This window comes from Mesoplodon densirostris, chromosome 16 (genome assembly GCF_025265405.1).
Source record: "Mesoplodon densirostris isolate mMesDen1 chromosome 16, mMesDen1 primary haplotype, whole genome shotgun sequence".
Classification (NCBI taxonomy): domain Eukaryota; kingdom Metazoa; phylum Chordata; class Mammalia; order Artiodactyla; family Ziphiidae; genus Mesoplodon; species Mesoplodon densirostris.
Window position 1 is genome coordinate 64203785 of NC_082676.1, and position 22209 is coordinate 64225993.

The 22209-nt window shown below is 52.7% G+C and overlaps 1 protein-coding gene across 5 annotated transcripts; it reads left to right on the forward strand.

Annotated features, from left to right (window-relative positions):
• Window positions 1–354: 354 nt before the first annotated feature.
• On the forward strand, window positions 355–22209 carry SLX4 (SLX4 structure-specific endonuclease subunit). Of its 5 annotated transcripts, none has more exons than XM_060078083.1 (16): window positions 355–421; window positions 2379–2512; window positions 2621–3125; window positions 4596–4817; window positions 6648–6837; window positions 8251–8463; window positions 10524–10732; window positions 10840–11162; window positions 11685–11925; window positions 12321–12409; window positions 13322–13468; window positions 14158–14327; window positions 15275–17541; window positions 19542–19644; window positions 20199–20615; window positions 21073–22209. In XM_060078083.1, exons 3-16 carry the CDS (start codon window positions 2780–2782, stop codon window positions 21467–21469), a joined length of 5334 nt encoding a protein of 1777 aa, XP_059934066.1. In that variant the 5' UTR covers window positions 355–421; window positions 2379–2512; window positions 2621–2779; the 3' UTR covers window positions 21470–22209. The 5 variants fall into 5 exon arrangements, with proteins under 5 accessions (XP_059934066.1, XP_059934063.1, XP_059934067.1 ...); XM_060078080.1 differs by having other exon boundaries at window positions 2729–3125; XM_060078084.1 differs by having other exon boundaries at window positions 2729–3125; window positions 19545–19644.

The window sequence follows — 22209 nt, forward strand, 5'->3', positions numbered from 1 at the left end:
CCCCCCGCCCCCAGCTCTGACGCCTCCGTTTACCCGTCGGCTCCTCAGGCAGGTACGCTCTGAGGGGCCGCCAATGAATCCGCATACATTTCCTGTGTGAACCGTGGTGCAACCAACTTTCAACTTAAAACTGCGGCGGAGCCCTAAACTCACCCCAACTCTTCCTCAACACTTAATAGACTTTGCCGGGCGCCGTCTAGAAACGCAGCCACATGGCTCTCCTGCGCCGCGCTCCACCTAGTCCCGCCCTGCGCGATGTCCGCAGGCTCTCTGCCGTCCGCCCGGGCCGCGGAGGAGTATGGGAAGCGAGCCTTGTGGAACGCTCTGCGCCTGCGCAGACGCAATTCGCCGCCGGGGCGCCAAGCGGCGCATGCGCAGGCGCGTTGGTCTCCATTGAGAAGGTGCTGCGGCGGTGCCGGAGGTAGGAGGGGCCGGGCTTCGGGGCCGGGAGTCTGCACCCGGGAGAGGAGGTACAGCCACCTCGGGCCTTTCTCGCTCTTCTGAGGGCGAAGAGGCTTTCTCGCCCGCCGCCAGCCGCGGTTAGAGGCAGGACCCGGGCTTGGGTGGAGGAGCCCAGGGCTGTCTGAACGGAAGGGGGGTTGGGGGGATCCGGATACCCACGGGTCATAGCCCGGGGGTCTGACTAGCGATCGGAATTCGCCGTCTGTCTTTATAGCCGCCAGAGTCCTTGGCAGCCCTTCCCCAGGTGACAACCCGTGTGTCACCGGGTTGGGCGAGGCGGGGGGTCAGCCCCGCAACTGCCCATTCTTTTTTTCAGCGTCTGCGGTGAGCCCGGCCGCGGTAGGTACAAAGCTGAGTAGGCACAGTCCCCAGCCCTCTGGAAACTTGCCGTCTCGTAGGATCCATTACTTCCTTCAGCAGATACTGATTGAGCACGTATAGGAGATGCACCGTTTTAAAGTAGTATGGGCAGAGATGTGGCGACTCAAGGCAATGTGGAGGGTGGAGTTTGCTCTAGCTCCCACATCCAACAGTTTGCTTGGCCTAACGTCCCAGGCGCTCGGACACGGATTCTCCCTGCAGCCTCCTCTCCCACCACTTTGCTCTTCGCTCCCTATTGTACCAAACTCTTTGCAGTTAATTAATTCAACAGATAACTATCGAGCACTTATTACAAGTCATGCACCTTGTCAGCCAACGAGAATACAAAATAGAGATGAGTGTGTGCCCTCCTGAAGTTTTGAGCTTAGTAGGCGACAGATAACAAGTAAATGAATAAAAATATAAGAGCTGATGCCCTGGAATCACACTGCCTGGATTTGATCCCAGCCCTGCCACTTGAAAAGCTGTGTCAATTTGAGTCAGTTCCTCATTCTTGTGCCTGGTTCCTTGCTGTAAAGAAAGGGCGTCAATAGATTGTACCCAGTAGAGTTGTTGTAAGTATTAAACGAGTTAGACTTGTAAAGCACTTGGGACCACTGCCTGCATACAGTAAGCATTCGATAAACCTATTACATGTGATTATAACTTGTGATAAGTGCCATTGTGAAAACAGTGTGTAATCATAGAAAATAATGGGAGTGGAGAGGGTTCGCTTAGATAAAAACGGAGAGCAAGCTTCTCTAAGGAGATGTAAGATGAGAATGAGCCAGCCATGCAAAGTAGATTTTAGGTATGTGTGTCTGCCCAGCTTTGGAAAACTAGGTGATTAATTGGATTACTTAGACAGTGGAGATTTAATTATGGTATTTGAAATGAACTTTCTACCACTGGGTTATTCAGTTTTGATTTCTGAATTCCACTAAACTGTGCCAATATAAATAATCATGCCCACAAGGCCCAACCTTTGCATATGAGCAGCATTCTAGTCACCTGAGTTAGGAGAGTTGCTGGGGTGAGAGAATGGAGAAAAGTGACCTATTTCTGATTTGGAAAAATTGGTTGTATCAGTGAAAGAGAGCCTGCTATGTTCCTATCTTTTGTTTCTTCGTGAGCGTTCAAGTGCATATTCTCTCTTTCTCTCTCTCATTACATTGCTTGCTGATAGAGCCTCTGAGAGCTGGAGGCCTTGGACCAGCACAGGCCTAAGAGATAGTTTTTCTGGATTCCGGGGCCATCTTGTTTCTGTGGTGACTGCTCTTCATGGGATTTATTCCCTAGGCTTCAATAAAACTATACTCTTCCAAGATGCACACATTTTTCTGCCTGTGGAAGAACATGCTTTGACAGGTTTTTAGATCCCTCTCCCCTGTTGTGTTGTGGTAGCCTGTAGGACAGTTAGTTTGTGCTAACCAGGCTATAGCTGATTATTTGACAGGGGTATTGTTCCTCTGGAGACTTTTCTCATACCCCACATGCTCTTGTACCTTCCTGGAAGAAATGGCATAAAATGACAATATCTGTCTAATTACACTTAGATGCTTTTGGTTTTCCACGAGTGAAAAATTAAATGAATCAAATGTGCTTTATCACCGTGGAGATCTTGGAGAATCACCTGAGCACCAAGGTCACATGTACTCTCAGAAGCTCTCATCTGTGAACTTTAATAAAGGTAAGCTTTAAACGTGCTGTTTAACACAGGTTCAATTTGAAGAAAGACATTTTAAATCATTATGGAGGGGGGAGCAGTACTTCCTGCTCAATTGTGCAAACTCTCCAGGTACCTCAGTGAGAAGTAGGGAGGAACCATAATGAAGCTGCGAGTGCGAACGAGGCCTGGCTAGGCTCACACTCGGGTTCACTTTCTCATCTGTCCACATGCCCCCAGATTGACCCTCACTCCTCCAAAGACCAGCCTGAAAGCCTTCAAACCCGTCAGATGATGGATGAGTCAGACGATGACTTTAAGGAACTCTGTGCCAGCTTTTTCCAAAGGGTGAAAAAGAATGGCCCCAAGGAAGTGTCGGGGGAAAGGAAGACACAAAAGGCCTCAAACAGTACCCAGATAAGAAGCAAACTGAAAAGGACCAAACCAACTGCTTCCAAGAGCAAAACCCTTCAAGGCCCCGCTGAGAGGAAAACTCGCTCTGGCAGCCAGGTCCTGCGGACTCAAAAGCAAGGGGCACCCAAGTGGCCAGAGAGTGAACCTGCTCCCCCTGAAAATGGGGAGGGAAGCGTGCATGCTTCTGCTGTGCTCCAAGACAGTGCATGGAGCACCCAGACAGGTAACCAGCTGAAATAGCTGCCAAAACTTTTCCAGAGAGGAAACCAGAGGTGATTTGTACTATTTTAAACCGGGGGTCGGAAAACTTTCTGAAAAGGGCCAGCTAGTAAATTTTTTTGGCTTTGCGGGCTGTACAGTCTCTGTCGCAAACTACTCAACTCCCTATGACGGTATGTAATAGAATGGGCTGTGTTCCAGTAAAACTTCACTTACAAAAACAGGCAGCCAGCCCGAGGACCGTAGTTTGCCAACTCCTGTTTTAAACAAGAGTCATAAAAAATATAACCTGTGTGAATTTTCTACATGATATATTTGGGACCCTTTTCTCTTTCAGTTTCCTATTAATGTTTACATCACTCAGTTGACATGAGTTACATGAACATGAAAATAATGCTGCTTCTCTCACTTTCTTTCTTTTTTTTTTTCTCTCACTTTCTTGAGTTCATTCCAAAGTGGTTAAGTTGCAGTGGGCCAGCCAATTTGGTTAGGCTGCTGAAAGGTAGAACAAGGGTGCCGTGTGGGTTTGAGTCCCAGGAGAATATTCTGGTCCTTCCTTTCTCCTCCAAACACCTTTTATTCTTTTCTTTTTCTTCTTGTTCTTCTTTTTTTTTTTTTTTTGGTTTGTTCGTTTAAAGCAGCTTTCTTATTCTGCTGCCCTTGGTGTACTAAACCATATGGTTAGCATACATTCTTCATGCAGAACTGAAAACCAGTCTTGCATATATAATACAGCACAAGATCTTTGGGCTCCTGAGTTCTGTTTCTAAATTTTTCTCACCTTCACTTCCTGATCTTAAATAATATGTGGTCAGCATGACCTCCCAGTGCAGTGGTGGTAAAGAAACCGTTGTAAGGCTTCGTTAATGTTGCTGAAACATTACTGGTCTTCATGCTCCCTTTGAGAGTCTAGTGAAAGCTATGCTTGATTTCCCCCAGAACACTGCACCCCCGAACACACCTGCAAAATTGACATATAACTTCAGGGGCTTCGTGGATCCCCCCTGGAGGTCATCTACAGACACCAAGTTAAAGGAGAACTTCTGACCTAGAAAGATATAAGTGTTTGTCATTAATATTTCTTTAATAACAGCTTTATAGGGATACAATTCACGTTCTATAAAATTTACCCTTTTAAAGTGTATGGCTCAGTGATTTTAGTATATTCACAGAGTCGTGCAACCATCCCCCCTACTTAATTTTAGAACATGTTCACCACCTCAGAAATAAACCCCATGTTCAATAGCAGTCACTCCCCATGCCCCCTCCTGTCATAGATGTTTATGACAGGGGTATTTATATTACCACAAACAGTGAGGTTACCAAAAAACAATCAGTACTATTCACACTTAAGACTTAAACCTAAACTAGTCAGTAAAGGACCCCTTTGAAACTTGAGGTGTTTGAAACTTTGGAAGAGTCTTTGGTTCCTCCGGCTAGAACTGATGCATGTGAATGTTTTCCTCCTTGCCAGAGGCCACTCCTGACAGCCGCTCCCAGCCCCCTCCTTCCTGTCTGACTGCGATGGTGCCCAGTCCCTCCAAACCCCGGGCGGCAGAGCTGGTGCTACAGCGAATGCAGCAGTTCAAGAGAGCAGACCCCGAGCGTTTGAAACACGGTTCAGAAGGGTGCTCCCTAGAGGCTGCACTTGAAGAAAACGTCCCAGAGGGCCCTCAAGAGATGATGGCGGGGAACGGTATGATGGGAGTCCTCTGTCTTCCCAACAGGGTTGACTTTCGGGGAAGGGAGTCAGGAAGGAGCCCGTGTTCATTGCGTCTCTGCTGGGGGTGGCGCTCTACCTTTGCCACTCCGTCTGGCCAGAGAACAGAGGGTCCCTTGGGTCATTTCTCATTTAGCTTCTTTGACAAGGTACAGCTTCCTCTTTTTTTTATTTTGACTTTTTGTTACAAAATTTTCCCATTCATAAAAGTCAGAAAAATATATTACAATGAAGTCCCTATGCCCTCAACCTATATTTAACAACTGTCAGCATTTTGCCATACATTTTTTTGTCTCTATAAATATACGTTTCTTCTGTACCATATGAAAGCAAGTTATAGACATCATGACGCTTCACTCCTAGATTCTCCTATATAATCACAATACCATAAACACAAGTGATTCCATAATACTGCCTGGTATCAGTTCACATTCAGATTTCCCTGGTTGTCCCAAGGATAGCTTCTGTAGCTGGACTCCTTCTCTTTCTGAATGAGGATTTGTCACACACGTGTGGCTGTGGCTCAGTAGTCTCTCTGGTCTAGACTCTAGACCAGTACCCTTGTCTTGTCCTTGTTTTTTCACGATACTAACTTCTTGAAAAGTCCAGGACAATTGTCTTTTAAAATTCCCCCCTTTCTGGATTTGCTTGTTTCCTCCTGCTGTCATTTAACCTTTTCCTGCAGGGAAGTGCCGTGCACTGCATGTTACACCACCTCTTGAGGCTTGTAATGTCAGGTGGTACTGCACTTTATCCCCTAAACAATAGGAATTTTCATCCCTGGTGAAAATATACAAAAGGAAAAGAAATAGGAAAAAACTATATTGACAGACGGCTAGTAAATACATAGTCTCCTGGTACTGTACCTGCAGATTTCACCTCAGGATTACTGAGGATTCTCAGGCTACCCCAGAGGTCCATGCAGGTGACATAGTGATGTGACATCTGCTGTGGCGTTGGTCCTTGGTCCACGTGGCACCAAGGGGTGCAGAGGAGTCACTCAGCCACTGCGTAAGCCCAGCAGCTACCGTACATGCGACTCAGTTGTTTCCATAAATCATCACATCATACCCAGGAATACTCAGGAGAGATAAACCATTTCTTTGTTTAAGAAAAACATTGACCAAAATGAAGTATGATGCTTTCTGGCTTTGTTCTCAGGGCATATCCCTCATGAGTGCCGAGGGTCTGCTCCAGCAACGTCAGATGTGACAGAGGGCTGCAGCAGTGGGCATGACCACCTTGAGAGCCATCTCAAGATTAGAGTCAGTCCATCCTCTGGTCTGATGCTGAGAAAAACCGAAAATGGCATTTCACTCTGACCTGGTTCTTCTAGGATGGGCAAGAAAACGTCAGAGTAGTAGGAAAGGTTGAGCTTTGAAGAGAAAACTTAGATTTTTTGGAATAGAAGCCTTATAAACCTGGAATGCCCAGAGTTGCCAACTTTAGCAGAGATGGGAAAAGAAAGGCAAGTTCTTTAGTACCTTGATGCTCAGAGAATGGTCCTGGACCAGCAGCATCAGCCTCGCCTTGGAGTTGTCAGAAATGCAGAATCTCAGGCTCCACCTGGGCCCCCAGAGTGCCAGCCTCCAGACCTGCATTTTAACCAGCTTTCTGGGGGTCCCTGTACCTGTTAAAGTTTAAGGAGTACCCTTCTCAGGGACCCACTAGGTGTCCAGTCTCCCTGGATGGGGCCACGCATGAGCCAAGTGGTGCCAGGTCTGGATTCCTCACGATACGCCCAGTGTCTGTGCTCCTTGACATCTGAGGATAAGCTGGTCCTCATGGGTCCTTGTGCCTCCACAGGGTCTGGGCCCAGGCTCCCTGCCACAGAGAGCGACGCTGCAGTGGCCTTGGCCCTCCAGCATGAGTTTGGGCCAGAACGGGCATCCACACACAACGACAGCCTGGAGGAGAAGGGGTTGTTCTTTTGCCAGATCTGTCAAAAGAACCTCTCGGCTATGACTGTGACACGGAGGGAGCAGCATGTGAACCGGTAGGAGCAGCTCGGCCGTCACCTGTGGTCACCTCTCCCGTGGGTGTGACCAGCTCCAGGGCTCCTGTGGCCATGGTGGGAATCTTGAGATAGTACCTCAGTATCGGTGTCAATCTATCCTTGCTTTTCTTTTTAAACAGCTTTATTGAGATATAATTCGTATACCATACAATTCACCCGTTTAAAGTGAACAATAAAATCGTGTTTACTTAATATATTGACAGAGTTGTGCAGCCATCACCACAATTTTTTTCCCTGTAAATTTATTTATTTATTTATTTTGGCTGCGTTGGGTCGTTATTGCTGTGCACGGGCTTTCTCCAGTTGCAGTGAGCAGGGGCTACTCTTCGTTGTGGTGCATGGGCTTCTCATTGCGGTGGCTTCTCTTGTTGCAGAGCACGAGCTCTGGACACGCGGGCTTCAGTAGTTGTGGCACATGGGCTCAGTAGTTGTGGCTCGCGGGCTCTAGAGCGCAGGCTCAGTAGTTGCGGCACACGGGCTTAGTTGCTCCGCGGCAGGGCTCGAACCTGTGTCCCCTGCATTGGCAGGCGGATTCTTAACCAGTGTGCCACCAGGGAAGTCCCCACGGTCAATTTTATAACATCTCGTCACCCCCAAAATAAACCCCAGACCCATTAAGCAGGCACCCCCATTTCCCTCTTTTCTTCAGCCCCTGGCAACCATTGATCTGCCTTATGTCTCTGTGGATTTGCCCATTCAGGACATAAGTGGACTCACACAATATATGGCTTTTTGTGTCTGGCTTCCTTCACTCAGCAGAGTGTTGGCAAGGGTCATCCATATTGTAGCTGTGTCAGTGCTTTTCTCCTTTTTAAGGTTAGATAATATTCCACTGTATGGATGGACCACATCTCGTTTATTCATTCATCCATTGGTGGACATTTGTCTCCACCTTTTGGGTTTTATGAATAGAGCTGCTGTGAACATGCTTTCCATGTATTTGCTTAAGTATCTGTTGTTTTTTTGTTTTTTTAAATGTATTTATTTATTTTGGCCGTGTGGGCTCTTCGTTGTGGCACGCGGGCTTAGTTGCGGCATGTGGGATCTTAGTTCCCCAGCCCGGGATGGAACCCAGGCCCCCTGCATTGGGACCACCAGGGAAGTCCTTTGAGTATCTGCTTTCAGCTCTTTGGGGCATATACTTAGGAGTAGAATCACTGTGCCATATGGTTACCCCCATGACTCTATGTTTAGTGTATCCTTGCTTTCTTCAGACACCTTTGCTAACAGAAACCTGAATTCAATGTCTGGAGGCTGACTGTAGGCTGTGTGGAGAGATCAGCTCAGGGGGAACAGGCTTTGTCCCACAGCACGTCCACGCTGACATGAATCCCTATCTACGATCATATTACCAGGGAGGGTGGTTCTTCTACCTTTGCTGTCTTCCTCCAGGTGCCTGGACGAGGCTGAAAAGGCACTGAGACCTTCTGTGCCTCAGATCCCTGAATGCCCAATTTGCGGCAAGCCATTTCTCACCCCAAAGAGCAGAATCAGTCACTTGAAACAGTGTGCGGTGAAGATGGAGGTCGGCCCGCAGCTCCTGCTCCAGGCCGTGCGGCTGCAGACAGCTCAGCCCGAGGGGGCCTCTGGCACACTGGCATCGAGGTGAGTCAGATGAAAAGGAAGAAAAATCAAAGTACTCTGATTTGTTTAAAAAAAAAAAAGAAAAAAGGCCTTTTGTAGTGTTGGAGGACAACAGACCCCTCTCTGATTCTGAAGATGAAATACTTTGGGAGGAAATTGGGCATAGTCTCCACAGGGACTGAGGAGGGGACAGATCTCTATCGTCGGAGGCTTTGAAATGGACCAGTTGGATTAGACTGGTTTCCACGAGGGCCTTCCTGAGATTTTCCCATCCCCACCATCCTGAGCAGCTAAGAATTCGATCATTCTCTTCACCTCATCCATTTCGTGTGGGGTACAGCATGGCTTCCAGCTCAGTGTAGTCCGATTTTCATACTATTAATGTAAGATTACTCAGCATAGCTCAACAAGTTGATGAGACAGGACCATAGGCCTATTTTTTTGCATGAATTAAATGCTTAAGTGTTTGAATAGGAGGCCTTGCTGATACCCAGAAACAAGTGCTTGGCATGCAAGCCACAGGCAAACAAGTGGCAGAGGGTTGCTTCCCTCCACATCGCCTCTGCCGCTGTGGATGCCTGGGTAGGTCCCAGTGTTACAGGGAACAGAGTAGCGCGGGCCCTGGACTTCTGTAGGTTCAGGACTTCTTTCCCTCGGCAGCTCTTGAGGGCAAAGGGAAGGCCAAGGGCAGTGCCTCTGTTTGTTCCAGCCATTGCCTGCACGCAGGTGATGGGCCTCTGAAGGGGGCCAGTGCTGAGACTGGGTGGTCGATTCTTAGCTGCAAGCCTGTCCGTATTTTAGCACATCAACACTAGCATCACAGATTCAGAAGCCCTATGTCCTTAGAATAGATGTCATCTAAGCCATTGCTTGCCTTTTGGCAGGACTAGACTGAAGCTACCTACTCAAGATAAAATATATCTGCTTTTTAAATACATCCAAGAAGTGAGACAGGATGTGTGTGGGTCCTTCTGGAAGGTTGTTAGAGTAGAAAACCACAGCAAACGAAGAGCCTTGCCTGCCATACGGCCAAGCCCAGGGCATTTTGACTCTGGGGTAGTCAGAGCTCCCCAGCCAGGGCACACATGCTGGTGAGAGCACCCCACTTGCTCCTGCACCCCTTGCGTGCTTTCAGCTCAGCCCAGGCCCTGCCCACTGGGCCGAGGTACAGTCTGCAGCAGCTGCCAGCAGGGCCTGGAGGTTAGGGTGGCTCCTTCCCGTCTTGGAGGCTGTGGTTATCGTGCAGGGTTCCCAGGAGGTTGGAACTGAATTAGGGCTCGCTGAGATCTCTGAGGTGATACCTGAGATTCCGGAGCCATCCCTGGCCCGGTGGAGAGCACGAGCTTTTACCCAAACCAGAGGTGCTTCCTGCACACTGCCCTGAGGTGCAGGGAAGGTGGTCCTGGGTCTGCAATCTCCATCTGTCTCACCTTTACCTCCCACCTCTCGCCTAGACTGTTGGAATTCACCAGGCAGTGCAGGTCCTCTCCAGCCAGAAAGTCCTTTAAATAAATATCCTCCAACCCAAATGACATGCTGCACGTTGACCTCTGAGTCAGCTGACCATATTGGTGGCCTAACCTGGGAGGCCTTTCAGGCCTTGGGCAGAGGTGCCGCCCTAGGGCCCCCGCAGGAGGGAAGGGATCTTTTCACGGCCAATGTGGCTGGGTCCGCCTCAGGGCATCTGAGGTATGGATGGGCAGAAGTGGGTGGAATCCGGAGAGCTGACTCCACCGGCAGGGTTTGGCCACGTCTGGGGTATGCGGGTGCTGCTGTCGGCTTTGTGTGTCTGCCAAGAACCCTGCTGGGCAGCATCACCTGGAAGGACCCAGACCCTCCCGTGTCTGGACTGTGCTGAACTCATGGCCCAGGATCAGACGAGCTCACGTGAGGCACAGAGTGAGCTCAGTGACTGAGTACAGAAGCCGTTGATGCTTCTGTCTGCACATTAATCCCTTTTCTCTTGCCCCCCCTGCCAAGGAGAAAGGGTGACCCCTCTCGGGTCCAGTGGGGACCACCTCAGAACAGGAAGTGCTCGCACCTCTAGCCTCACTAACCTTTCGGTGTGGCTGCCTTTTAAGCCTCAGGGATCACACTGGAGGTCTGAAGCGGAAGAGAGCCACTGCCAAGAAGGAGCCGCAGAAGAGGCGGAAGGTCGCCAAGCCCGAGGCGCCGTCCGAGGACCTGCTGGTGGCCATGGCTCTGTCCCGGTCCGAGATGGAGCAGGAGGCTGTGCCGGCGGCACTCAGGCTGGGAAACGCTTTTTCTGAGAGGACGAGACCGGGAGCAGGTACGTGTGGTCAAGGGTGGTGCCGGGGGAGCCTCGCTGCACGGCAGCCGCTAAAGGAGCAGCTGGGGGCCTCGGGGGGAGGATGACTCCGTGTTGCTTCTGTTTAGCTCTAGAGAAGAAAAGTCGCAAGAAGAAAGCCCCCGTTACGCCCCCGCAGTTGTTAGTCCAGGACGCGGAGACCACAGGGAGACAGATGGAGGATCGCGTGGCCCAGCTCTTGGCAGAGGAGCTGGAGCTGTCTGGCACGCCACCGCTTCCTGCGAGCAGAATTTTTAAGGAAGAGCTGGAAAAGGGCAGGCGGGGTCTTCGACCACCTGGAGGAAAGCAGAAATTTCTGTGGGAGGGCAGCGCCCTGACCGGGGCCTGGGCTCTGGAATCCTTCTACACGGCCAGCCTGGTCCCTCCCCTGGTGCCCCAGCGGCCCGCCGAGGTGTGCTCCCTTCCGAGCTGGCACGGGTGGGCTCAGGAGAGAGGGTGGCGGCAGAAAGTTGGAGGAAGATGGGAGTGGGGGGGAAGCCAAGGAGCGTTGTGTGTGGTCCAGTGTGTTTTCTTTGCAGCAACCAGATGGTTCCCCTGGTAGGAACAGGGAGACCACTGGTTCCCAAGTGTGTTATGTTCCTGGAGAGTTTAAAATGCAGAGTCCCAGGGCCTTCTCCCGGGCCGGGTATGACCTGCTTGTGATGGGGGGCAGGAAGCAGACTGGTCTGTGCAGGTGTCTGGAATTGGTACTCACCCGCTTGAAGCAATTCAGATGATACTAGGAGGGCGGGGGCCCTGGGAACCCTTCTGCCAATGAGGAGGCCACAGGCATGGCCTCTGCCGTGACAGACGAGCCTGCTGACAGGTGGCAATGGTGACAAGCTTCCCAGGGTCGCTCTGGGCTGGGGCTCACACCCTTGGGGAGCCTGCTGTGGAGTCCACACGCTCACTCTGGCTCTCCCACTTCTTTCAGGGCCTCACACAGGAGCCCACGCTGCCACTGGAGCTGCCTGAGAAGCCAGAGCCTGGCATGCAAACACCCCTTGCCGTCCATGGCACCCGCCCTGTGGGCCACAGACCCCTGAGCCCAGCGCCCTCCGCCAGCCAGAGGGAGCATCAGGCCCTGCAGGACCTCCTGGACCTGGCAGGAGAGGGGCTGAGCGCCAGCCCGTGGCCCTGCAGCGGGGGCCCGGCCGGCTCAGGAGGGGCCACAGGTGAGACACTGGCCATGGGGGCCTCTCCTCCCTGGGACCAGGGCCGTGACAGCTGCTCAGATCCGATGTTGCCGGGCTCATCCCCATGTGACAGGGAGAATGTAGTCTCACTAGGTGCTTTCATTTTTCCTCAAAGGTGAATGTGATTTAGGTGAGTTTGTCACAGTCTTCCTTCAACTTTGACTAAGGACAGAGCCTTTTGCCAGAACGAGTGGTCATGAGGGCTCTTTCTCTCCCAAGTCCCTCTCTGTTGGGAGTGGGGGGTGGTGCAGGTGGTCTGTGGGCAGTTTGCTTTCCATGAAGATGTCCTCGGGTCAGCCCAGGTGATGCTCTTTCCCTGGTGGTTGATGTTGCCAGGAGGTGCTGTTCTTTTAACCTGCGAATCCTCCTCTCAGGAATGGACTTGTCGCCCAGCAGCCTTCCACTGACTGGGTTTGTCCTGCCAGCCAAGGAGAAGTGCCTGGAGAGGAGCGGCCAGGCTTCGGTAAGAATGTCTGGCCCCGTCCTGGCTCCATCCATGGTCTTGGCCCAAGGGCTTGCTGTGTTCAGTGCTGCCAGCTCACTGCCAGCCTCCAGGCCCCTGCTCGAGTCCACTGATCCCCTTGACCGCCTTTGAACTGAGCGGGGCTTTGCCATGAGGCTGTTGTCCCTTTTGTTGCTGAACCCTGGGGCACCTCAGTAGCCTGGCCCTGGGAGCCTGCTCTGTCCTGGGGCCTGGGGTGAGGGCCTGCTCAGTGAGGGTGCCTCACTTCAGCCGACGGCTCTGTGCATCCATCTGTCAAAGTTCCATTCACTCATTCAGGACTTGCTGTGCCCTCATGTGTGAGTCCTGGAGGCCTCCAGCTAATAGTTTGTGTTCTGTGTTGTTGGCGAATTGGGTTAGAAGCTGGGTTTTCCTTGGGGTGGGTGTCATCCCGTGAGTGCATTGGTATCAGCCAAGCACTTCTCGCCAAGGTCTCCCTGGAGACATGGCACGTGTCAGAGAGGGACACAGAGCTCCTCGGCCGGCCCCGTAACTGCTTGGGCTCAGGTCCCATCTGTCACGGCAGGCTGGGCTGGTAGCTTCCTGTGGGGCCACACACTGCCTGGCCCACGGAGCCCTCAGCAGGTGCTGATGCTGCCGTCGCGTCCTGGTGAGGCTGTCAAGCACACCTCTCCATGGGCTGGGGCTCCCATTTAGGCCAGGGAATTGGGTGTGATGGAGATGTTTAGAAAGGACTGGGTTTTGCTGTTCCGTGTCCCTAAGGGCCTAAAGGTAACTTAAAGGTGGAGCCCAACATTGGACCTTGTGGGGAGCAGCACGAGGCCCTGACTGGCCACCTGCACCCCATCAGTTGGGCCTGCACAGTTAGGCGGGCGACAGGTGGCCGTGGCCGCTCTCCCCCTCTCATTTCAGCTCGCCCTCGGTTTGCTGGTGGCCGACTTCGGTGCCATGGTCAACAACCCACACCTCAGCGACATCCAGTTTCAGATGGACAGCGGGGAGGTGCTTTATGCCCACAAGTTTGTGCTCTATGCCCGATGCCCACTTCTCATGCAGCACGTAAGTGTGCAGTCAAGCTGACTCCCCACCCCCTTCCCTCCCCCCTCCTCTCCCTCCTCCCTTCTTCTTCCCTCTGTGCCCTGCCTCTCCCTCTGTCTTCCTGCCCCCTTTCCTCCCCCAACCCTGGCTCTCCTCCCACTGTCCTGGAATGTTCTTCCTCTGTTGCCATCAAGGTTATGCTTCTATGGAGAAGACAGGTTTGAGGTCAGGAAGCTCTATGAGGAGATAAGCTTTGGGAAACATCAGATTTCTTGTTCTGTTGAATAAAAATCCTTTTCTCCCCAGAATTGTTTCCTTTTCCTCTTTTTGCATAATTGTAAAGTCTTATAATCAACCTTGTTAAGGTCGAGCTACTGCGACATTTCTGTGCCATTGTGCATTTGACTTGAACATCACATTGCAGGAATCCCAGAAACTGCTGTCAGTCTCCTCAGAAAGTTCTAGCGCCTTTGATATGCCTGTCAAGAGGGGACTGACTGGGTTCTTGAGCATCTATCACTGACTTGATTTTGGAAGCAGACAAGTTTTGTGGCCTAACCTGCAGAATTCCTGGCCAACTAAATGGAGCGACACTGGCTAATACCTGTCCTGGGACAAGCTCAGAGGCTCCCAGAACCTCCCTGAAGTCTGTTTCGCCCCAAGTCGCGACTGTCCGATTGGTAACTCTTCTGCATGCGTTTCTCCCTCAGGTAAACAGTGAAGGCTTCTTTGCAATAGAAGATGGTGACATGAGGACCCAGCGCGTTCTGCTGAGTGACGTCAGCGCTGAGGCCGCCCGGGTGTTTCTGCGTTATCTCTATGCTGCGGACACTGCCCTTACTCCCCAACTGGCCCCTGACCTGAGCTCTCTGGCCCACAGGTCCGGATTGTTCTTCCCATTTACTTCACAGCTTTTGACATTAACTGACAAGGATTATCTGGTTGATGGCCCGTGGGAAGGTCAGGGCTGAGTCCTTCCTGTACCTTTTAATCCCCAGTTTATACCCGGTGGTGACCTTGAACAGGGTGTATTGACTGGAAGTCTGGCCAGAATGAACACTTGCAGGAGAGCCAAGTGCTGGCTGAGGAGGGCCGCGTGGCTTTCAATCCCTGGGCATGATGAGAGGGTGGTCCCAACCTCAGCCCCCAAACACTGCCACTCCTTGGTGGTTCTGCCACCAAAGCTGAACAACAGCTGTCCTTTTCCAAGTCCCAGAAAATGGAAGTGAGTAGGATGCTTGATCTAACTCCCATGAATTTGCACCTACCTGGTTTGTCCACACCAGTATCTCAGGAGAGGTGGCAGGTAGCTCAGCAAAAATAGGTGTTTTACTTCCTGATAAGGCTCGAGGGCCTCTGGGATGAAACCTTGTTCACCTCTCAGGTGCATTATTGGGAAGGATGGGCTCAGCCTCTGGAGTTTCAAAGGTACCGATTAGACCACAGAGCCGTCAAGCAGGTGGCAGGCTGGTGTGGCCCTGGCTGACCTGTGACAGGTTTGGGTGTCCCAGTTTGCATCAGTCAAAGCACTTTGGATGCTCTCCCGGTCACAGCACCACCCATCCCTGCCATCTCCCCTCAGCCTGCACTTGGGCCTGCACAGCAGGGTTATTGGCCCTCCTTGAAGGCTCTGTTTCTAGAACTGAGCAGCCTGGGGCATAGCTGGGCATGAGCACGGGAACCGTCTCCGTAGGGCAGCAGGGGAAAGGCCAGGGTGAGTCACCGCCGTCCTCCCCGTTGAGGGCTCCTGCCCTGAGCCTTCCGCACCTGAACACCCAGCTGCCGCCTCTGCGCAGGGTGGGGTGATGCATGGCTTTCCCATTGCAGGTTTGGCGTGACTGAGCTTGTTCACCTGTGCGAACAGGTGCCTGTCCTGATGGATGCAGAGGGTGGACAGCAGAAGGAGCAGGAAGACGAGGATTGTGAAAGCAGAGTGGAGACTTTCCAAGAACTCCTGCGGTCAGTGTGGCGGGGTGAGGAGGAGGAAGCAGAGGCTCTGCTGAAATCCGAGGGCCGAGAAGAAGACAGAGAAAAGGTGAATGAGGCAGAGATGGAAGAAATTTATGAATTTGCAGCTACTCAGCGAAAGCTGCTCCAGTGGGAGAAACCTCCAGCCATGGAGGAAGAAGCTGACCAGCTCAGGGAGGACGGTCCAGTTTCTGAGGGAATCCTCACAAGTGTTCGCAATAAAGAACAGTCAGAAAATGCAGAGCAGATGGAATCATCTGGGCAAGGAAGAGATGAGGCCCCAGACAAATGGAAAAACATGAGACAGTCCACGCTCCTGCCCCCCGGGGACCAGGGTTTAGACAGGGAGGAGAAAGCAGAGTCCCCAGAGGAAGCACTGGCTCTTCCCTACTCTTCCAGCCCTGCCCGGGGTCGGGCAGAGAAGCAGGAAAGTACCATTTTGTGCTCAGTTGATGATGATGATGAACAGTCCTTTTCACTGCCTCAAGCCGGATACCCTGAACCCTCCCAGATGACAAGTGATCGCAAGGAAGGAAACTGCACCGTATGGGAAAGGGAGATAGAGAGTTCCCATCCCCCTGCTCGCCAGCAGGCACCTCCCTCACACTCACCCTTCTTCCCATCACAGCCCCATCAAGGCAGGAGTCCCTGCCGGCCACATCTTCGTTCTCGTCACACCAGTGACCTGTCCCTGCCAACACCCCAGTTGCAGGGCACGGCTTCCAGGGTGGCCTCTCAGAACTCATCACTGAAGCCAAAGAGGGCCAGAAGCCTTCCCATGTCACATAAGGATCCAGGCCAGAAAGACAAGGAATGTAGTTCTGTGTTGGAACACAGAGGTAAAGGGGTACTGATCTCCCCAGAAAAGTCGCCACCCATGGATCTAACCCAGTCAGAACCTGGCTGCTTGAGTGCCAGGTCTCAGAACTCCCCATCCAGCGTGAACAGAGAAGATGAGGTTATCCTTTTATTGGATTCAGATGAAGAACTGGAGCTGGAACAAATCAAAATAAAGTCAGTTTTGAACGGTCCCTCGGAAGAAAGGAAAGTTCTTGAAGTTAGCACCAAGTCCTCTGAGCTGTTTTCCATCATCGACCTCGATGCGGAGCAGGAACCTTCCCAAAGCCCACCAGGAAGAGAACCCACGCTACAGCAGGAGGTGGAGGGACCGCTGGGGAACCGGGGCTCTGTCGGGGGCAGAGGGACCCCCCAGCTGTTCTGCAACCCCAAGATCAGTGGCAACGAGGACAGCATGACAGATACCTCATGGCTGGTGCCTGCCACCCCACTGGCTAGCAGAAGCCGCGACTGTTCATCGCAGACCCAAATCACAGGCCTCAGGTCCAGGCCTTCAGCAGACCCACTGGCTCAGCCCAAGCCCAGGGCCCTGTTAGAGACCAGGGACGAACCGGAAGCCATGAGTAAGTTTTCGGTCATTGTGCCTCAGACATCATCCTCACTCCTGAGCCCCGTCGCTCCTGGAAGCCCTGACAGCAGAAGGCAGGTCTGCAGAAGCCCATCCAGTCCCCACCCCAGATGCCACCAGTACTTTTCTCCTCTGGCTCCCCGTCCCGGCTCAGGAGGCCTCGCTGATCTCACTGGGCAGTTCCAGAGGCACCCGCCGCCTGCGCCGAGCCCAGGGGTTCAGGCCACTGCGAGTGAAGTGGTGGAGGTTGAGGACAGTGAGGAGGAGCAGGAGGTGGCCTCCCGGAAGGCGAGCAACATCCCCCTGCCGGATAGTGACCCCCCGATTCCAGCCGACGATTGGTGTTGGCACGTGGAGCCCCTCTCACCAATTCCGATCGACCACCTGAACCTCGAGTGGACCGGTCCCCTGAGCACCAGTAGCCCTGGCAGTAGGGTGGAGGGGGCCCCAGACAGCGGTGACTGCCGCCCCCCAGCACTGCTGGGCACCACCCCCATCCGAGGAAGCTGCACTGGCCAGAGGAAGGCTCAAGAGAAATCCCCTGGGGCTGGCTCCCCTGGGAGCAGCAGGCTGAGCTTTCTGAACTCAGCTCTGTGGGATGATTGGGATGGAGAAGAACAGAAGTCGCCAGAGGCTCTTCCTCTGCCCCAGACACCGAGCGTGCATGGAGCCCAGAAGTTGCAAGAGTTACAGACGCCAAGTGAGTAGTGGGAGGGTGTTGCCTTTTACGCTGTTTTACACTAAGGGGTGTGGAGGGTTGTAACGACAGCGCGGGGCAGTGATGCTAAAGGGCCTGCTGACCCGCGGCCAGCCCTCCCCTTGCCTGCCTGACCCCACTCCGCAGTTGGGGAGGATCGGCCTGCTGTCAAACATGTACTCCTTAGCCAGTAAGTCAGGGCTTCCTAAACCTGCCTGCATCCTGTGGCTCGCCTGGGTACTTGTTAAAGATCCCTGTCTGTGGCTCTGCTCCAGAATAGTGGACCAGCACCTCCGAGAGGCAGTGACAGGCACCTCAGGTGCACCTTAAGAGCAAACATGTGGTTCCTCAAGTAGTCAAACACAGAATTGCCATTACCACCAGGCAATTCCACTCCTACATATACATTCAAAGGATTTGAGATCAGGACTCCTATACACAAATGTTCACAGCAGCAATATTCACAACAGCCAAAAGGTGGAAACAACCCAAATGTCCATCAGCTGATAAGTGGATAAATAAATGTGGTCCATCCATACATACAGTGGAATATTATTCAGCCATATGAAGGAACAAAGCACTGACACAGATACAGCAGAATGAACCTTGAAAACATGCTGCTCAGTGAAAGAAGCCAGACACAAAAGGCCACCACGTATTATATGATTCCTTTTATATGAAACATTGTCAGATGGACAAAGCCATAGAGACAGAAAGTAGATGAGTGATCACCAGGGGCTGGGGGTGGGGGAGGAGAACAGGGAGTGACGAGCATGGCATTTTCTTTGGGGGATGAAATGTTTCAGAACTAGAAAGATGTGGTGGTTGCACAACACTGAATGTGCTAAGTGCTACTGTTCACTTTAAAATTTTGTTATGTGAATTTCATCTCAAAAGACCAGATGGGGTGAGTGTGGGAGGTCTGCTGTGAGCCCTATTGGCCCCACTGGTGGAGGGACCCCACTTCCCACCTCATTTCAGTCACGGGAAAATCAAGGCCCCCGGTTGGTGTCGGCCCCTTGAGGTGCTGCTGCCCCACTGCTACCCCCTCCAGCTGGACTGATCCAGGGAGAGTCTGGGAAGGGACCAGGCGACACTGAGCCGTGACTGGTGACAGGGAAGCAGAGCCTATGGGCGGAGCATCTGCCTGTGTCCTGCTATTTCATGTCCCCCTAAAATCTTAGACCAGCTGGGCATCACTAACCAGTGCTTTCAGCCTTAAGTGGGCGTCAGAATTGCCTGCAGAGCTTCTTAAAACACACGTGGCCGGGCTCTACCCCAGAGCTGCTTCAGGAGGTCTGCTGTGTGACCAAGAATTTGCATTTCTAACAGGTTCCCAGGTGGTGTGTGAGAACCACTGCAGGAGACCTGAGACCAGGGGACCTTAGTCAGAATCTGAGGGGAGATTCATGAGGGTGACAGACTCTGAAATGAAATAAAGAATCTTGTGCATTTTTCACAAGACAGATCCTGTTGTTTTCATTGGCATCTCAAAGGACTCCATGCTCATAAAAAGGATAAGAACCAAAGTCCAGATGTACTTAAGTTGTCCCTAAGTTGCCTTTAAAATACTGATTTTTTTTAAATAACAGCATTATTGAGATGTTATTCACATATCATAAAATTCACCCTTTCAAATGTACTATTCAATGGCTTTTTAGTACAGTATTCTACAACTGTCGAATTCCAGGATGTTTTCATCACCCCAAAATAAATCCCATCCCATTAGCAGTCGCCCCACTGCCCCTTCACCCCAGCCCCTGGCAACCGCCTACCTGCTTTCGAGCCCTTCACAGCATCAGCACCGTGTAAGCCCGTGGCCCTCACCATGTGCTGTGTGATGCTTTCCAATGGGAAGACGTGACTCCAGAGTCAAACAGTGAAGGGTGGACATCACTGCTGTCCTGGAGCGAGGGCAGCATTTCTCTAAGTGACACTATCAGGGTCAGAAGAGGCAAATCCAGGGCCCTCGTGCTGAAACGTGTTTCTTTTGTTCTACCCAGAAGGTGCTAACCGGAAGAAGAACTTGCCCCCCGAAGTGCCCATAACCCCAATGCCAAGGTATTCCATCATGGAGACCCCGGTGCTGAAGAAAGAACTGGACAGGTTGGTGTTGTTCTGGAAAGCTTGCTCTGAGCAGACCCTCCCTCCTGCGCCTCTGTCCAGGCTTAGTGAAGCGGGGAGCAGAACGGCACCCTAGGCTCTGGTGGCAGGAGCCTCTGGCTGGTGGGGGGGCGTGCGTGACTCCCAGCTCTCCACATACTGTTCCCCAGGTGACTCAGGGCCAAGAAATGACACTCCTCCAGGTCACCCATCAGGTGGCAGGCCTCCATGTGCCATGTGGATGGGAATGGGACCCTTGCCTTAACAGTCTGAGGAGGGAGACCTGATTTTTTAAAAGAATATCAAAACTCACATTCCAATGAATTCTCCTGTTTGCCTTGGACACTGGGGAGGTCACTGCTACCACCACCACTCAGAACTCAGGGGGAATGGCCCTTCTGGAATATTCCTGAGTCAGCTCAGTGGGTATGCAGGATAGACACCGACCTCTGAATGCTCATAAGTCAGGCATTTAAGATTCAGTTACATAAAGCCACTCGTTTAATTAGTTGATACCTGTTTGCTCTTTGCTGACATTCACCTGTTTTCCCATTCAGGTTTGGGGTCCGCCCTCTGCCCAAACGCCAAATGGTCCTGAAACTGAAGGAGATATTCCAGTACACTCACCAGACACTGGAGTCAGATTCCGAGGAAGAGATCCAGTCCTCACAGGTGCCCTTGGAGGCTCCTTGCAGCCAGACTTACACCACCAAGACCTCTAAGGCTTCAAGGGCAGCTGGCCGCACCCAGCTGGAGGCCACTTCTGGCCCCGTTCCCCAAAGGTCCAAGGGACCTGCTAAGACCAAGGGCCCCCAACATCAAAAGACGCAGCCTGGTGGAAGCGTCCCTGCCCTGAGCACGTCACCAGCCAAGGAGGGCCCTCCAGGCCCTGATGGTGACACCCAGCTACCGGCCTCCCAGGAATCCGTGGCCACCTCTGTAGACAGCAGTGACAGCTCCTGCAGCTCACAAAGGTAACCAGATGGAAGGACAGGGCCAGTGGCTTTGTAGGTCCTCTGACAAGTGAGTTTTGAGAATTGGCATAAGCGAGGCCTGATGGCCAACATTCAGAAATCCCAACTGTCTCTGGGTCTGAACGACCGGAGACCCAGGTGGGGTTAAAGGTCAGCCCCCTGTGGGCCTCCTGGGCAGACCTCTGGGGCTCCCACGTCCTCGCTCACAAGCAGGGCCAGCCTAGCACAGCTGCCCTCGGCATTAGATTCTGGCTGAGGGTGCGATCCCACTCAGGCCGGCGGCTAGAGTGCCAGGGACACAGCAGCCTGGGGCTTCCTACTGCCCTGGGGGTCGTCCACGGGCCGGGCTCCACAGGGGACAAAGAAACACACTCCTTCCTTCAAAGAGGCTCCTGGTCTCGGGGTGGAGGCCAGAAAGAAGGGGTGTTGCTAGATGTTATTGTCTGGTTCTTTTCAGTTCTTCCTGTGACTTTGGAGCGGCCTTGGAGTCTGCAGGAGAAGATGAGGAGGACGAGGAGGGTGTCAGTGCTTCACAGGCAGCCATCCAGGTAGCGGCCACAGAGGAGGCCGTGAGGCGTTACATCTGCTCCAAGCCAGCCCTCTACCGCAAGGTCCTGCTGTACCAGCCCTTGGAGCTGGCAGAGCTACAGGCCGAGCTGAAGCATCAAGGCATCCACGTGGCCACGGGGAAGCTGTTGGACTTTCTAGACACCCAGTGCATCACCTTCACCACAGCTGCCGCCCGCAAGGAGAAGCTTGAGAGGAAGAGACGGCAGCCCGTGGGCAAGAAGACGGGGGTCAGAACCCGTGGGCCTGTCCCCCGCCCCCAACCCCTGGCCATCAGCAGCCTGTGAGGGTCTGCGGCCTCCGTCAGCCAGCCAGGCCCCCACAGTGTTTCTGAGCTTTCTGACCACACCGCTCCCCCTGTGAATAACGGCAGCACCAACCCAGATCAGCTTCCTCTTGACCTCATACCCTAGAGTGGCCTTTGGAGTGTGTCATCTGCTGGATTTAGGGGCCCTGGCCCCTCCCTCCATTGGTGCCCACAGTTGGTCTCCCTTTAACCCCCTTGGACCCCATGTGTTTCAGGAGGGGGTGGGCCACTGCCAGCTGGCCAGGGCAAGGCCTGATTCAGCCGCATCTTCCACTCTCTTTGCCCACCAGTCACAGGTGTCCGTGTCCTGAGGTGGATGTCTGGGTCCAGGCTGCCCCTGCCCATGTCTTCCTTCTCAGCACTTGGGCTGTAATCCCAGCCTCCACCAGCAGACCAGCTGTCCACAGGCCCTGCACTGCCAGGCCCCAGGTGCTCTGCTGGCCCAGCTGTCCTGCCCAGACACCTGTCATTGTCACCAGCAGTCTTTGAATTGGACAGTACAGAAGGCCCAGTACAGCTCTGAAGCCCCCAAAATAAGCACGTTTTTTGTTAACTGGTTCCACCAGTATGTGTTGTAGCCGCCTGTGGAGTGCAGGTGAGGGCTGGAAAAGAAGAAAAGTTGTTTGGGTCTCTGCGTCCTTGCAAACGTCTTGTCTGTTTTAAATACAGTGCAGTTCATTTTATATGATGTGCAATAAAAACAAAAAGTCTTTATAGAAA

Excerpts from the sequence above, each read along its gene's own strand:
- SLX4 (XM_060078083.1), top strand. The coding sequence starts at position 2,780 with ATGATGGATGAGTCAGACGATGACTTTAAGGAACTCTGTGCCAGCTTT. Across the intron at positions 11,163-11,684 it reads TGCCCCAGCGGCCCGCCGAG|GGCCTCACACAGGAGCCCAC; the intron begins GTGTGCTCCCTT and ends CACTTCTTTCAG. Across the intron at positions 20,616-21,072 it reads AGCTCCTGCAGCTCACAAAG|TTCTTCCTGTGACTTTGGAG; the intron begins GTAACCAGATGG and ends GGTTCTTTTCAG.